Genomic DNA, 13,462 nt, shown 5'->3' on the forward strand with positions numbered 1-13,462 from the left:
TTCATACATAGTAAACATTTTCAAAATACATGATGTATATTTTTTAAATTTTATTTTTTGAATACATGGTAACACTTTGCAAATACACGTTGCACATTTTTTATAGATAATAAACAATTTTCTAAAACTACCCTAATATCTTTTAACATTGTATAAAAAATTATTGTTTGATCCCTTTTTTTAGACACGTTGATTATATTTTTTAATGGTAATAAACATTTTTCTGTTTGTATAGACATTTTTTTTAAATGTCACAAACATAATTTTTGAAACGTAGAACATTTAAAAAAAATGATGTACATCTTTTTAAGAGTACAAAACATTTTTTAACTGTATACACTTTTTTTTTAAGTTTCACATACATTCTTCTCATTGTCATGATTTTTTTTCTTTAAAATCTATCATTTTTTTAATTGCAAACATGTTTTTATATTGCGTTAACATTTTTCAAACTCTGTTTTTAAATTTTGAAGTATATTTTAGTTTTAAATTATATTTAGTTAAGATATAAAAAGGAAAGTAGCGTGACATTTGCGCGGCGCCCTACATCCCTACCGGGCCATCCCATCATTGGCTCCCTCTAGGAGAGGATCTTGTAGCGAATGAAAATATTCACTGCCCCCCCCCCCCCCCCCCCGTCCCCCCGTCCTGGGCGATTGGCTCGTTCGTGCCACCCTCTCCCAGGAGGAACATGAACCAGAGATTAGCATCCAAAACATTCTCTCTTCTATTCTAAAATTACTTTTGGTCATCAAAATTTACATCATCTGTTGAAGATACTTCCACCGTTTTGTTAACCTGCATATAAATTTTGTCCGAAGTCAATTTCATAAAAGTTTGACCAACTTTATAGAAAAATATTAACATTAACAATATGAAATCAATATTATTAGATGTATTATGAAATTATTCATACTATATAAGTTTAGTATTATAGATGTTGCTAAATAATTTTTATATAAGTTTGATCAAATTTAGCATAGTTTGACTTCAAATAAATCTTATACGCATAGTTTGACTCAACCCGATAAACACGCACGGACCGGAGAAACTGCAACGAACTGAAGCGGACGGACAGAGAAACGTAGGCCGCCATGCCGCGCGTACGTGACAACGGTTTCCTCCCCCGTCCTTCCGCCGACGGGCGTGGCCCACGTCCGGGCACACGAACTTTGACAGCCGCCCGCTCCCCGCGGACTCCACCGGCCCATCCCCCCAACTCCAATCCACCTCCGCGGTCCCCTCGGCGCGTCCGCCCGCCGCGCGCACCATCCCCACTGGACCGAGCCCACCGCCCAGGCCGCAAACAAACCACGTTTGCCACGCTCGGGCAGGGCGGCGGAGAGGGCGGTCCACCGTGCACCGGGAGCACGTGGGAGCGGGGCCACCGACGACCTTTCTTTCACCCCCGAGCGAAACCGACCTTGGGTACGGCCCCGACGGAGATACAACCGAGGCTTTCGGCGCCGAATCTCACATCCGCCACCTGCCCCGCGCGATCCGGGCCGTCCGCCCCGCCGACCGACGGCCCGATGCGCGCCCGCGTGTCCGGGCAGCGGCCGCCCCGACCCCACCGCGACGCGAGCGGTCAGCACCACCCGCCTGTTTGAAATCCCGCGCGGGGCCCACCACGCAGTGAATTCCCATTTACAAACCCCGCACCGCGCGGATCTCTACTCTACCCAGCCGTCTCACTGACAGCGTCGCCCGACGTACCACCGGGACCACATGTCGGTGGCGGTGGAGGGCCGGGGGCTAGATCTCCGGGGGGTCGCGGGCCGCTGCGCCCGAGGAATGAGACAATTTAACTCCTCGGCACCATCACCACCACCAGTAAACTGCGAGTCCTCCCTCCCCGCTGTCCCTCTCTCTCTCTCTGTCTACACCACTAGGCTCTGCTCCGTCCCCCAAGGCAGTTTTGGTTTCGCCTCTCCGGCGAAGGTAGCCGCCGCCGGACGGGAGGAGGAGGAGGAGGAGCTCCTCCGATCCAGCTCGACCGGATTGGGTTTGGATTGGTTTGGGGTGGATCATCCCGCGCCGGGAGGTAAATTGATACTGCTCATTTAATACTTTCCAAATAATCCTCCCCTTCCCCCCGTCGATTCCGGTGTTCGGATCGGCGTCCGCTCCCTCCCGGCGCCAGTATCCCGATTGGGTTCGGCTGATTGGTTTCCTGCCATACGAGGCGGGGCTCCGATTCGTCGGCCCCAACCTTTCCTTTTCCTCGCCTTCCTTGTTGGACGATTTCTGATCCCGATTCCGGGGCTATCTCCGCCAGCTGCTGAATCTATATAACCCCTCCTGGTATTGCCTCTTTCGCAGATGTGTTGAGCTTGTTGTATCGTCCTTGTTCGCTAGTCCAAGCAATGGGAGACCTTCCCGATCTCGACCGTGCTCAGGCAGCCGGCGCGGGCCGGCGGGACAGGCTCGCGGCGCTGCTCGAGCTCGCTGCGGCGGACGACGTTGATGGGATGAGGGCGGCGCTCGAGGGAGCTGGCGAGGAGGCGGCTGAGCTGGCCGATGACGTCGGGCTCTGGTATGGCCGGAGCAAGGCGTACGAGCCGCGCACGCCGCTCATGGTGGCGGCCACGTACGGCAGCGCGCGCGTGGTCTCGCTGCTGCTCGGCCGCGCCGGCTGGGTCGATGTAGCTCGTCGGCCTGGCGGCGATGGCTTCACCCCGCTTCACTGTGCCGCCTCCGGCGGCTCCTGCAACGCCGTCCAGGTCGTCAAGATGCTTCTGGACGCCGGCGCGGACCCAGCTACTGTCGACTCCACCGGCCGCGCCCCGGCTGACGTCGTTCGGGCTCATCCGGCTTCGGCAGACGCCCTGGGCGATCTTGAGATACTTCTTGGCCGCCGCCGGGCCCTCGCCGTGGCTACCTCAGCAGCTTCTGGGGCGTCGTCCCCGCCGCTTTCGTCCTCGCCAGACGACGAGGGCAACAGGTCGCCGTCGTCGCGCTCGTCGTCGCTGTCTCCCATCACCGTGGATCGCGCCAAGAAGGAGTACCCGGTGGATCCGACGCTGCCAGACATCAAGAGCAGCGTCTATGCCTCGGACGAGTTCCGCATGTTTGCTTTCAAGGTGCGTCCGTGCTCCCGTGCTTACTCGCATGACTGGACCGAGTGCCCCTTCGTGCACCCCGGCGAAAACGCGCGCCGCCGTGACCCCCGCAAGCACCCGTACACTGCGGTGCCTTGCCCCAACTTCCGGCGCCCTGGTGGCTGCCCCAGTGGTGACAACTGTGAGTTCTCCCATGGCGTGTTCGAGAGCTGGCTGCACCCAACACAGTACCGCACCAGGCTCTGCAAGGAGGGTGCTGCTTGCGCCCGCCGCATCTGCTTCTTCGCGCATGATGAAGATGAGCTCCGCCATGTGCCGCACAACAGCGGCGCTGGTCTGCTATCACCCCGTGCAACTTCATCCATCGACATGACTGCCGCCGCTGCTCTTGGGCTTCTTCCTGGATCTCCTAGGCACTTTGTGCCGCCTCCTGGATCACCATCTGCCGTGAACAATGGCGGAGCTGCTTCTGCGCATTGGCTTCAAGGTAGCAGGCTGCGTTCTTCTTTCAATGCAGGAGATGCGACCGTTGAAGACCTTGGCTTGCTCCTCGACTGGGAGTCACAGTACCTTGGGGCACTCTGCCTCCCTCCCAGCAGCCGTCCCCAGCCCCGTCTTTCTACTGGCCTCAGCATCAGGCCTACAGCAATTGCCCCCACCAGTCTTGAAGATATGTATGCTTCAGAGATGGCAATGTCACCGAGGTTCACCAATGATCAAGGTCACTCAGCCTACTCACCAGCCCACAAATCAGCCATCCTTAACAAGCTTCATCAGCAGAAGGGTCTCCTCTCACCTGTCAACACCAACAGAATGTACTCACCAAGGGCTCTTGATCCGGCAGCACTTGTCCATTCTCCAATTAGTGGCATGTCTCCTCGATCCCCTCGGCTCATGGAGCCAACATCGCCCATGAGTGCCCGTTTCGGAGCCACCGTCACGCAGCGTGAGATGTATGAGCAGTTCTCTTCCCTGAACAAGCACCAGCTGCCATCCGTGGGCTCGCCACGGAATTCTAATGCTGCTTCATGGGGCAACGTGGGTTCTTCCCCAATGGGTAAGGTTGACTGGGGTGTTGATGGTGAGGAGCTGGATCGGTTGAGATGCCCTGATCAACCAGGGTTTGCAGAGAAGGAGCCAGATGCACCATGGGGGCGGTCACTGAACAGCAACAGGGGTGAAATGCAGCTGGGCATGTCTGGAGGCATGGCTTCTGGATCGGCAAACAGGCCTGACTGGAACAACCAGGCTGATTTATTGGATCAGATGGCCATTGGTGCTTGGCTTGAGCAGCTGCAGACGGATCAGAAGTGACTGAAGGAGGTGGCCAAGTCCACAGTTGATGAGACCATCATTTTGCAAGGTGGTTATTTACCAAAGAAGAATAGTTGCTGGTCCTAGTAAATAATAATTATTCATTTTTATTCTTGAATTTTTGGTGGCAAAGTCAGAGATGGTGTTGAAAAAAACAGAGCATCCGGTCTAGCTGAAAGCAGATTGGTAGCTGAAAGCAGTTAAGGATATTCAGTAAACAACCTCTTCATTGTCCTAACTAGTATTCTTTTGGTTAGTTCAGGCGGGTCTTGAATACAAGATTCCTCCAAAGAGACTAGAATTGTCAATTCTTCATCGAAATGAATGATTATTTTGTGATAACATTGTTGATTGCCGTCTATTTTCGCTCTGTTTTTTTTTAATCCTCTTTCTGTTATGCTGCTGTTTTGCCGCTCTGAGGTTTTTTAGTAAAACATGGAAAGCAGTATTGTTACTAGACGGTCTGTATGCTTCAAAACGTGTACTGGTTCAGATAAATGTAATTATCTGCTCTACAGATGATGTTTATCTTTGTCTGGCCTGCATTTCATAAATGACATGGGAACCGAAATATGAATGATCTTGTATAATGCATGTCTATTTTTCTGTATCAAATGCTTGTGGAACTGTGGACCGAATAATTACGAATTCAAACTTTTAGCTGTGAAGCGAAGAAGCGTAAATCATTTGTCACGGGCCCTTTGTTAGGGGTAGCAGGATCTGTAGTTGCACCCTTGCCCTTTGTTAGGAGTACATTGTATCAGTTGTCGCGAAATGAAACGTTCGCGAGGTATTTTTACGCGGAACATTTCTCTACACATCATCGCACAAGGCACCTCGTAAGCTCAGATCTCTTGTTCAGAGACTGAATAAAGAACGTTGGTTCAAAGTTGAATATTCACTCACTTGGGCGGCATTTTGTCCCAAGGACGTACCGTAGTTGCTCCACATGTGTGTCTTCGTGTTCAGCCACCACCCGTCAGAGATGACGAATAAAGCAGCCGCCTCCCAACAAGAAAATGCGTGGGCGGTTCGGTCATAAGCGTTGAACGAACAGTTCTAGGCCAAAGCGAGTTTCAACTACCATGACATGGCATCGTTCAGCAAATTTAGATTTTGAACTGCATCTGCTGCGATCATCCGCAGCAGGCAGTGTACTTTATTTGTACACAAGAACGTTTGGATAAATTTCTTGTACAGCGGTAATTGGCGAACTATGCAATACACAAAAATGTTTGAATAAATTTCTTGTAGAGTGGTAATTGGCGAACTTTGCGATACACAAAATGTTTGGAATAAAAGCTATTGGTGAACTTGCAGGAAGCATGACAATGAAAGATTACTGACGATCCAACAAAGTACGAAACTGCAAGTATATTGTAACACTCCAGTCGATTTCAAACAGTCACCCACAAACCTGTGCTGCAACTTTTGTAGCACCATAATACGAGTACTCTGATACAAGTGGACAGTATCCACTCCTACTGCTTGAAACGTAATCCGACTTGTTCAGAAACACATATTCACAGTTCTAAAGGAACATTTCTGCAGAGTGATGGTACTTGCTGCACCAGACACATCTTGCGGGGAGACTGGCAAGTGTGGCAACCAAGCTCAAGTTTCAACTCCTAGGTGTGTCTGGCTCTTCTGTCGGGGTTGAATTTGGGTCTTCAGTCACGCTAACTTCTTCTGATTCTCCAGGTTGGTCAAGCCCATTTACGATGTAATTTGCTGTTCCACACACAAGCAACGCAAATTATTTTACCTCAAACTGTGAACTTATAATGTACTAATATATGAGCGCTTATAGATCACTGAAGTAGTAATCCAAACGCTCTTATATTTCTTTACGGAGTACGTAAAAGATATGAGGTTAGGAATGTAAACTTGTGAACATAACTCTAAGAAGCAAGATAGCACATAAAAGGCATTGCAGTATACAGTATTAAGCTGATAAAAAGATTGGCTGTAGTTTAAAATATTAAGAAAGCATGGCGAAAATGATGAAGGATTTAGCAAGATGGAAACAATAAAACATGACTGAAATTATACTGATTGAGGAAATTGGCCCGACAGAGATCAATCTCCATGGCCGTGCAAGCATAATACCATGACCAAAAGTCAATGATTAGGTAAGTTAGGGCCCCAATTTACGATCAGATATTTAAGTTGCCATGTATGCCCAATATTAAGCATTTGTCTGCACAAGCATACTGTTTTTTTGTCAATTGTAGAGGAACTAATTCTCGTTCTGTACCTGTTGAAGCACCCCTGATGGCCATGTTCTCTACAAAACGAATTTCATCTTCATGGTTGCTCACAAACTTCGTCTGGTTTTGTTGAGAATTTGATGTCCATTAGTAATATATTCATTAAAACATGTATACATCCATACATATCAAAACACACTCACAAGTTCCTTGGACAAAATATTCAGGATTCTATCAATTTTTGCTTGATGCTTCCGGAAAAACGGGCGCAGGTATCTTCTGTACACATGCTTTGATCCCTGAAAGGACAAAAGGGGACACCTCTGTTAGTAATGATGAAGGACAATAATTACACCAGATCATTTAGATTTAACTTCTAGTCAACAATATGTCATCTGGCTAAAAAGCAGCAGAAAATTTGCAACACAGGCATGAACATGATGCTTAAAGCTCTATAAAAAAAATTCAAATCACAGGCTTTCGGCTACATGATCAATTAATCATAGCACGACTCTATCTTAAGGAAAAGAATACTGGGCCAAGGAATGCACTGAGAACAGATGACTCGCAAATTCAGTTAGTGCCAAATATGCCACAAGAAAAATGACCTCTTCCAAATATAATAGTCAGATTCTGACCAAGCCCCAAATATTCAACTTCCATTACTTAGCTGTTAACAGACTACATGTGGTGTAATAAATGTGTACATCGTATTCCAATTAATCGGTAAAGTTTGGAGGTGATGTAATTAGGACTTGGTGAAATTCTGAATGGTACTTTGGGACAGGGATTTTTCGACGGAATATCAGGAACCGGAAAAATTCTGGGTGGCATATATGTAATTATGTTTGGTTTCAGATTGTATAGCCAAGAATCAAATGCTACCGGCTACATCATCCTATGAGAAATATAAACCTTGCAAATTGTCAGCTTCCACTACGGCTGCACTCTTTAATGTCACAATCATATCAATCGACTAACCATCCGAATTCTCAACTGACTATGTCAAGTGAGTTTTCAGTTTATACTTCTTGATTCTGATAACCTTGGTGTAGAAAAAGTTTGACATACCTCTGTCCAACATTGATATTCATATAAAAAATCTATCATTTTCAAAAACTAGTTCATTACATGTTAAGTTAACAACAAACATCAAGTAAAAAACTATGTTTTGTTTATTTTACTTCTCTATGGATCATTTAAACAATAAAAAAAATTATAGTGCACAGCTTTCGGTTGTACATATAGATGTAGGAATATAAAAAAAAAGAGATATTAACATTTTTGGAAAAATAGTTGGTTTATGACTTACACCGTTTGAAGGAAACTGGAGCCATATAAGGATAGCAAATTTCGCATGGTAATAGAGAGGAACACTGCAAAACAATAACAGAGTACATAATGATCAAAAATAATTTCTAGGAGAGGTAGAAAATAACTCGCTTACAATGGTTATAATACAATTAGATGCATCATACAAGACATTCACTAGAGAAGAAATAAGAGATCTGGCCATTGCCCGACTGAAGCGTTCCAACTCTGCGTGTTTTTTTACTCAAATTATTCTCAGTGCTTCCTAGGCTTTTTCAGTCCTAAACCGTTTCTAGCAATTGCCTACTGGTTGCAAGTTCCAGTACAACTTTTATGTCCAATCATGATTAGGAATGGGTTACACCTGTATGGGTTTGTTATTCTACTGTAAACCAGACAATCTATGGCCTCCAAACCAGTCTGGCCTTGATAAACTAGTTTTGGATTTCAAAAATTTCAAGATCTGATTCAGGGAAGTATGAGTTACGCTTTAACAAGTAATATATAGAACAACAGGAACCCGGCCACTCCTGTCCCCTTTGGTATTTGGAACTTTATTACTCACTGAAGTAAAGCAGGCACTACAGTCCATGCCAGTATGCTAACTTACCAGGTACAGCAATCATCAAGGGCTGCGGTGCAGAGGTTCGGTTGAAAGATAACATACACAAATTTAATAAATCATCATGGGACAGCACACCTGAGACAACTATTTACATTTTTACTGCAGTTTACCAGTAATAACAGGATGAGGGCCAGAAATAATCACAATCCACAAATACAGGATACATTCAATAAACTGATGCTACTTAAATACTTACTATAGGTGAATACAAGCATTATGTAGTACTTTTCGTGGGAAATTCACAAATACATTTTATGGAACTATAATAGTTTGTACAAAAATCAATTTGGTTGTATATCAATTGTGTCCTATAACTATAAGGACGTATTACTTCCATATGTAGGACATATTCAGTATTCAGTATGCATATTTGCATTTAAAGATGCCTACATGGAATCTGATACCAAAATGCAAGGGGCAGCTACAAAGGGATACAAAGACCCCACATCGCAGTGTCATTACAATTCATATCAATGCCACAAATAATGAGAAAGTACTCTTCGACCTTGACAAATACTGTTCATACCTTGAAACAAGCTTATCAGCAAAGGATTCCACAATGCTAAAAGATCCATATGCTGCAAAATAATTGGATATTAAATGTTACAAGCACCAACAGATCAAGAAAATCTCCGGCATGAAATCAAATAAAAATAGAGTGAAGATACATGTGCTTTTGGAATTGTCCATTTGTGTCCATGTAAAGTGAATTTTATCGTTTGTTTCCTATTGTTTAGAAATGTACATACAAATCTCGTAATATAATTACACCATTGAAGCCACTGCGCAGAGATTTTTTTATTTGAAGAGTATAGATACCCATATGGAAAATTTAGGAAGATAAGTTCACTTTCATTTAGCATGACTAAATACATCAATATGCCTCAAAACATGTCCATTTTTAAGAAGTTGCTTCACAGTAGAAATGAAAATTTTACTACAAATTCATTTATTATATACCTGCCCAATAAAGGAGCAACCGCTCTTTCTCATCTTGATCTTTCTTTTCTATAGCCCTGTAAGTGGAGTATACAGGCAGACCAATGCCCACCGCACAACTGTACCAGCAGAGTGAGGATCATATGATGAATTTCTTCCACAACAAAAACAATAGCTCGTCTATTAACAGGGTTGCTACAATAAGTATAGGTTGCATCCTGCTAGACAATTATCTAACTACACATTAGCATCTTGCCACTTTGATAATACATATTATGCTCGTCTCATGTAGCTAAAATTTAGTAGATGAGCATATGCATATGTTTTATGGCGCTGCTAGAAGGAGGGCGCGAGAGGGCTGGCCGGGGGCCTTTTTGCCCACGGCCGGGCAAGAGGGAAGGGATTTCCTTCTTAATTCTTGCTTGATTAGATTGATACATCTCCTCTCTTTATATAGAGAGGTTTACTTGACTCCCAAGCAAGGCTTACTTGACCCCTAAGCAAGCGACCCTTATCTCTAATTAACCCTAAGACTAATGGGCCCATTAGGCTCATTACGTACTCTAACACTACACCCCACCTGGACATGCAGCTTGTCCTCGAGCTGCAGCCTAACCAACTTATAACCATGACTCGACGCAACACAAACCTAACACCTAAAAACAAGCCTTTTACATCTCGGCTTGTGTTATTACTCTCAAACTGAAATAGACTGGGACGCTTTATTTTGGACGTGCACGTGTACAGCCACCTGGATCCCATGGACACCACCTGGACAAATCGATGTTGGTCTGCACTGCACAGGGAAGAGTGGAGGGCTTGCGATGGAGAATGTCGAGGAGGGGTGCGCCCCCCCCCCCCCAACCGCCGATGTCGCAGACTTTGAGGTCGCTGCCCACGGGGAAAACAGCATGCCCGCCGCCCGTGGGGGAAACCGCATGCCCAAGATCCCCGATGCAGCGGACGAGATCGAGGTCCTTTGCGCAGCGAAGGGCAACTTGGAGGAGCAGCAGCTGCAGACCACGCATCTCCCGCACACGCCGACGCACTAGGAGGCCGCCCGCAGCAGCCTGCAGCCTCACCGCCGCCGACACGTGGCGGGTAGCGATCCAAGACGGAAGCGGTGACTGCGGCGGCGGGGACTTGATCTGCTGGATGTGGACACCCTGGGATGGCGGCGGCGCTGATGGGAACAAGGTCGTCGCAGTCCCGTCGTAGGGCATCCCATTTTGGGCGGCGGAGCTGACCAGCGGTGGCTGCTGCGGTGTCGCGCCGGGCAGCGGCAGCGGCTGCTGCGGCAAAGCGCCGGGCGCGGCGGAGGCCGCTAGGAGCGGCGGCTGCCACTGTAGCTAGGGCTGGGCGGTGGTGGCGATGGATGGCAGCTGCAGCGGCCCGACGAAGGCCGCCTGGTGCGGCGGCTGCCACGGTAGCCACGGCGGCGCGGGGGCGGCGATGGGCGGCGCAGCCGGGGCGGCCCGTAGGACCCGGCCAAGAACATGTGGATCTCCTGGACCGCCTGGGTTAGGTCCCGCAGCACCCCGAACACCTCCTCCGGGGTGAGGACGGCAGGGGCGGGCGCGACCGAGGATCCCGGCACGGGCAGGAGCGGGGCGACGGTCGTGGTGGTCGCCGAAGGCGACGATGTGACCGGCAGCGGAAGAGACGGGCTTGGCGGCGGTGAAGACATGATCGAACCGAAGCTAGCTGATACCAAATTGTTATGGCGCTGCTAGAAGGAGGGCGCGAGAGGGCCGGGCGGGGGCCTTTTTGCCCATGGCCGGGCAAGAGGGAAGGGATTTCCTTCTTAATTCTTGCTTGATTAGATTGATACATCTCCTCTCTTTATATAGAGAGGTTTACTTGACTCCCAAGCAAGGCTTACTTGACCCCTAAGCAAGCGACCCTTATCTCTAATTAACCCTAAGACTAATGGGCCCATTAGGCTCATTACGTACTCTAACAATATGAGATGTGACACTTGCTTTCAGCATAGACCAAATAATTAGCTGTTGCTAATATGAACAAAATACTTATTGATGATGGCAACAATTTGACAGCGTGTAGCAAGATAAAAACTAAAAATGTGATGATCTCCAAATGATAGTACAATTATTCACTAACACGCTCAATGCGCCTAAAAAGCACAATAAGCAAACACCTTAACAAAACGAACTAGCCAAAGAAATAATCAACTTACAAGAAGCATGACATGAAACCAGATGAAAACCATGCCAATTAATTTACAACGCTTCAAGTATACCTGGCTGTGCGGATGACAACATTTGAGCTTAGTGGTGCCAGTAAAAGCCGCAAACCGACCTATTTGATGAAATGCAGTCTCAGGATTTCAGCACAAAGCATAACATTCACTTGCAAGTAACGATTGTATCCAAGACGAAGTGAAAATCCATCCAGGATGCTTACGAGTTTAGACAAGTTATCAGACAATAACACAAGACAAAATTACAATCAATGGCTCAGCCAGAAGTCAGTGTATCAGCATAACTATCTGACAATTGAAAATCTAAATGCAACACTTAAAGCCATTGCAAACACTACCACTCTATGTTTCAATTCAACTAGTTGGATCGTCAGAAACGAACCAAAGAACACCAAAGTACACCAAACAAGATCGAACCCTGGCACACCGACATACTTTGATTTGGTCAATAGTGACTATGCACTAGAACAGAACGGTTATTTTAAGCTGAACCCAGTCATAATCTAGAAAATCCATCAAATCCAAATCAAATTTGATCATGCTGCAAATAGCAGGGTAATAATTATAATGTCGGCAGCGAAGCACTTGTCGCCTACCTTACTCACTCTTCAATAGAGATACAACGATGTACTTTTAGCATACAACAACTAGGATTGGCAATAGCGACACTATGATCATCGAGCAAAAGTGACTGAAATAATTCACCGCCTCACACGCCCTCCTAGTGCAAAATCAATGCATGATTCGGCGCGAGCCCATCACCCAACCCAATCGTCTCCCCAACCGAGCCGACCGGGCGAAACTCCAACACGAACAAGGTGCAACCGCGCCAACAGCAACACCCCACAGCCTCCTTATGAGGCGGGAGATTCCTCGCGCGACTCGTGCGATCTAGGGTTTCCGTACGAGGCAGGGTTTGGTCGGAGGCGCGTACCTCGCCGGAGATGGCGGGCGCCAGAAGAGCAGCCATCGGTCGCCGCGGAGGAGGAGCCGGGATCCCTAGACGGCGCGCGGACCCAGGGGGCGAGGCCGCTGCGTGGAGGGCAAGGAATCCGCGGCGATCTGAGCTCCTGGCGTGACAGGAGGAGGGCACGCGCACAAACCTGCGGGAGAAGCGACGCCGGCCGCAACGAGAAAGCCGGGAGCTAAAAAAGCAGGAGACGATTTAGCGCACTAGGCCTTTTTTCCGATTTACAGCATCTCTATCCAGATACCCACAAAAATCGGTTTATAGGGTACCACAAAACATTTTTTCACATTTTTACAGTAAAACATTTTTTCCGGCAGGATGGATCTCATAAAAATGCTTCATGGTCCTGACAAAATTGCATAAACCTCCTATAAAACTATACGAGAAAGCTAAAATACAGTCGACTGGCAGTTTGTAACATATCCGAACGACGTGGATGCCATCAGATTTAGATCGTACGGCCATGGCACAACAGAACGTGTATAGTTCGTTTATATTACAAGTCCTGCCACCGCCAAGTGAAGAAAAACGCTTCATCCGTCCTGTCTCTCAATCCATACGTAGTCTCCTCCCCAATCCTTCTTCTCGCCTCGCGCCGTCGGCAGACCGTCCGCTGTCGCGTTTTCTGTACTTATCTTCTCAGCGTCCATTCTCTCCTTCCCGCCGGCCGCGTTCCACCTTGCTTGCATGCAGCTCGTCCGCGAGCAGAGAAGCTATGGCGTCGGTTGCTGCTCCGCGTCACGCGCCGCCTCGCCTCGCCCTCATTCTCACCGCTGTGCGCCGTTCCGCCCGAGGCTGGCCGCTCTTCTG

At 47.4% G+C, this 13,462-nt stretch overlaps 2 protein-coding genes across 2 annotated transcripts; one reads left to right on the top strand and one right to left on the bottom strand.

Moving 5' to 3' along the window:
• The first annotated feature begins 1,780 nt into the window (after positions 1 to 1,780).
• On the top strand, positions 1,781 to 4,718 carry LOC123044510 (zinc finger CCCH domain-containing protein 50). Its single transcript, XM_044467253.1, has 2 exons — positions 1,781 to 2,044; positions 2,323 to 4,718. Exons 1-2 carry the CDS (start codon positions 1,795 to 1,797, stop codon positions 4,374 to 4,376), a joined length of 2,304 nt encoding a protein of 767 aa, XP_044323188.1. The 5' UTR covers positions 1,781 to 1,794; the 3' UTR covers positions 4,377 to 4,718.
• A 1,014-nt stretch (positions 4,719 to 5,732) lies between these two features.
• On the bottom strand, positions 5,733 to 12,894 carry LOC123044511 (HVA22-like protein k). Its single transcript, XM_044467254.1, has 8 exons — positions 12,617 to 12,894; positions 11,722 to 11,780; positions 9,483 to 9,580; positions 9,049 to 9,100; positions 7,899 to 7,962; positions 6,790 to 6,885; positions 6,634 to 6,706; positions 5,733 to 6,107 (listed from the first exon to the last, which is right to left on the bottom strand). Exons 1-8 carry the CDS (start codon positions 12,650 to 12,652, stop codon positions 5,998 to 6,000), a joined length of 588 nt encoding a protein of 195 aa, XP_044323189.1. The 5' UTR covers positions 12,653 to 12,894; the 3' UTR covers positions 5,733 to 5,997.
• Between the last annotated feature and the right edge of the window lie 568 nt (positions 12,895 to 13,462).

The sequence above is a fragment of the Triticum aestivum genome, chromosome 2B (genome assembly GCF_018294505.1).
Source record: "Triticum aestivum cultivar Chinese Spring chromosome 2B, IWGSC CS RefSeq v2.1, whole genome shotgun sequence".
NCBI classification, from domain to species: Eukaryota; Viridiplantae; Streptophyta; class Magnoliopsida; order Poales; family Poaceae; genus Triticum; species Triticum aestivum.

What these genes read in the sequence shown, in the direction of transcription:
- LOC123044511 (XM_044467254.1), bottom strand. Translation starts at nt 12,652, where the DNA reads ATGGCTGCTCTTCTGGCGCCCGCCATCTCCGGCGAG. An exon ending in GTTGTCATCCGCACAGCCAG is followed by an intron (nt 9,581 to 11,721) that starts GTATACTTGAAG and finishes CTGCTGGTACAG; the next exon opens with TTGTGCGGTGGGCATTGGTC. An exon ending in CATCAGGGGTGCTTCAACAG is followed by an intron (nt 6,108 to 6,633) that starts GTACAGAACGAG and finishes TGTGTGGAACAG; the next exon opens with CAAATTACATCGTAAATGGG.
- LOC123044510 (XM_044467253.1), top strand. Translation starts at nt 1,795, where the DNA reads ATGAGACAATTTAACTCCTCGGCACCATCACCACCACCAGTAAACTGC. An exon ending in GGATCATCCCGCGCCGGGAG is followed by an intron (nt 2,045 to 2,322) that starts GTAAATTGATAC and finishes CCTCTTTCGCAG; the next exon opens with ATGTGTTGAGCTTGTTGTAT.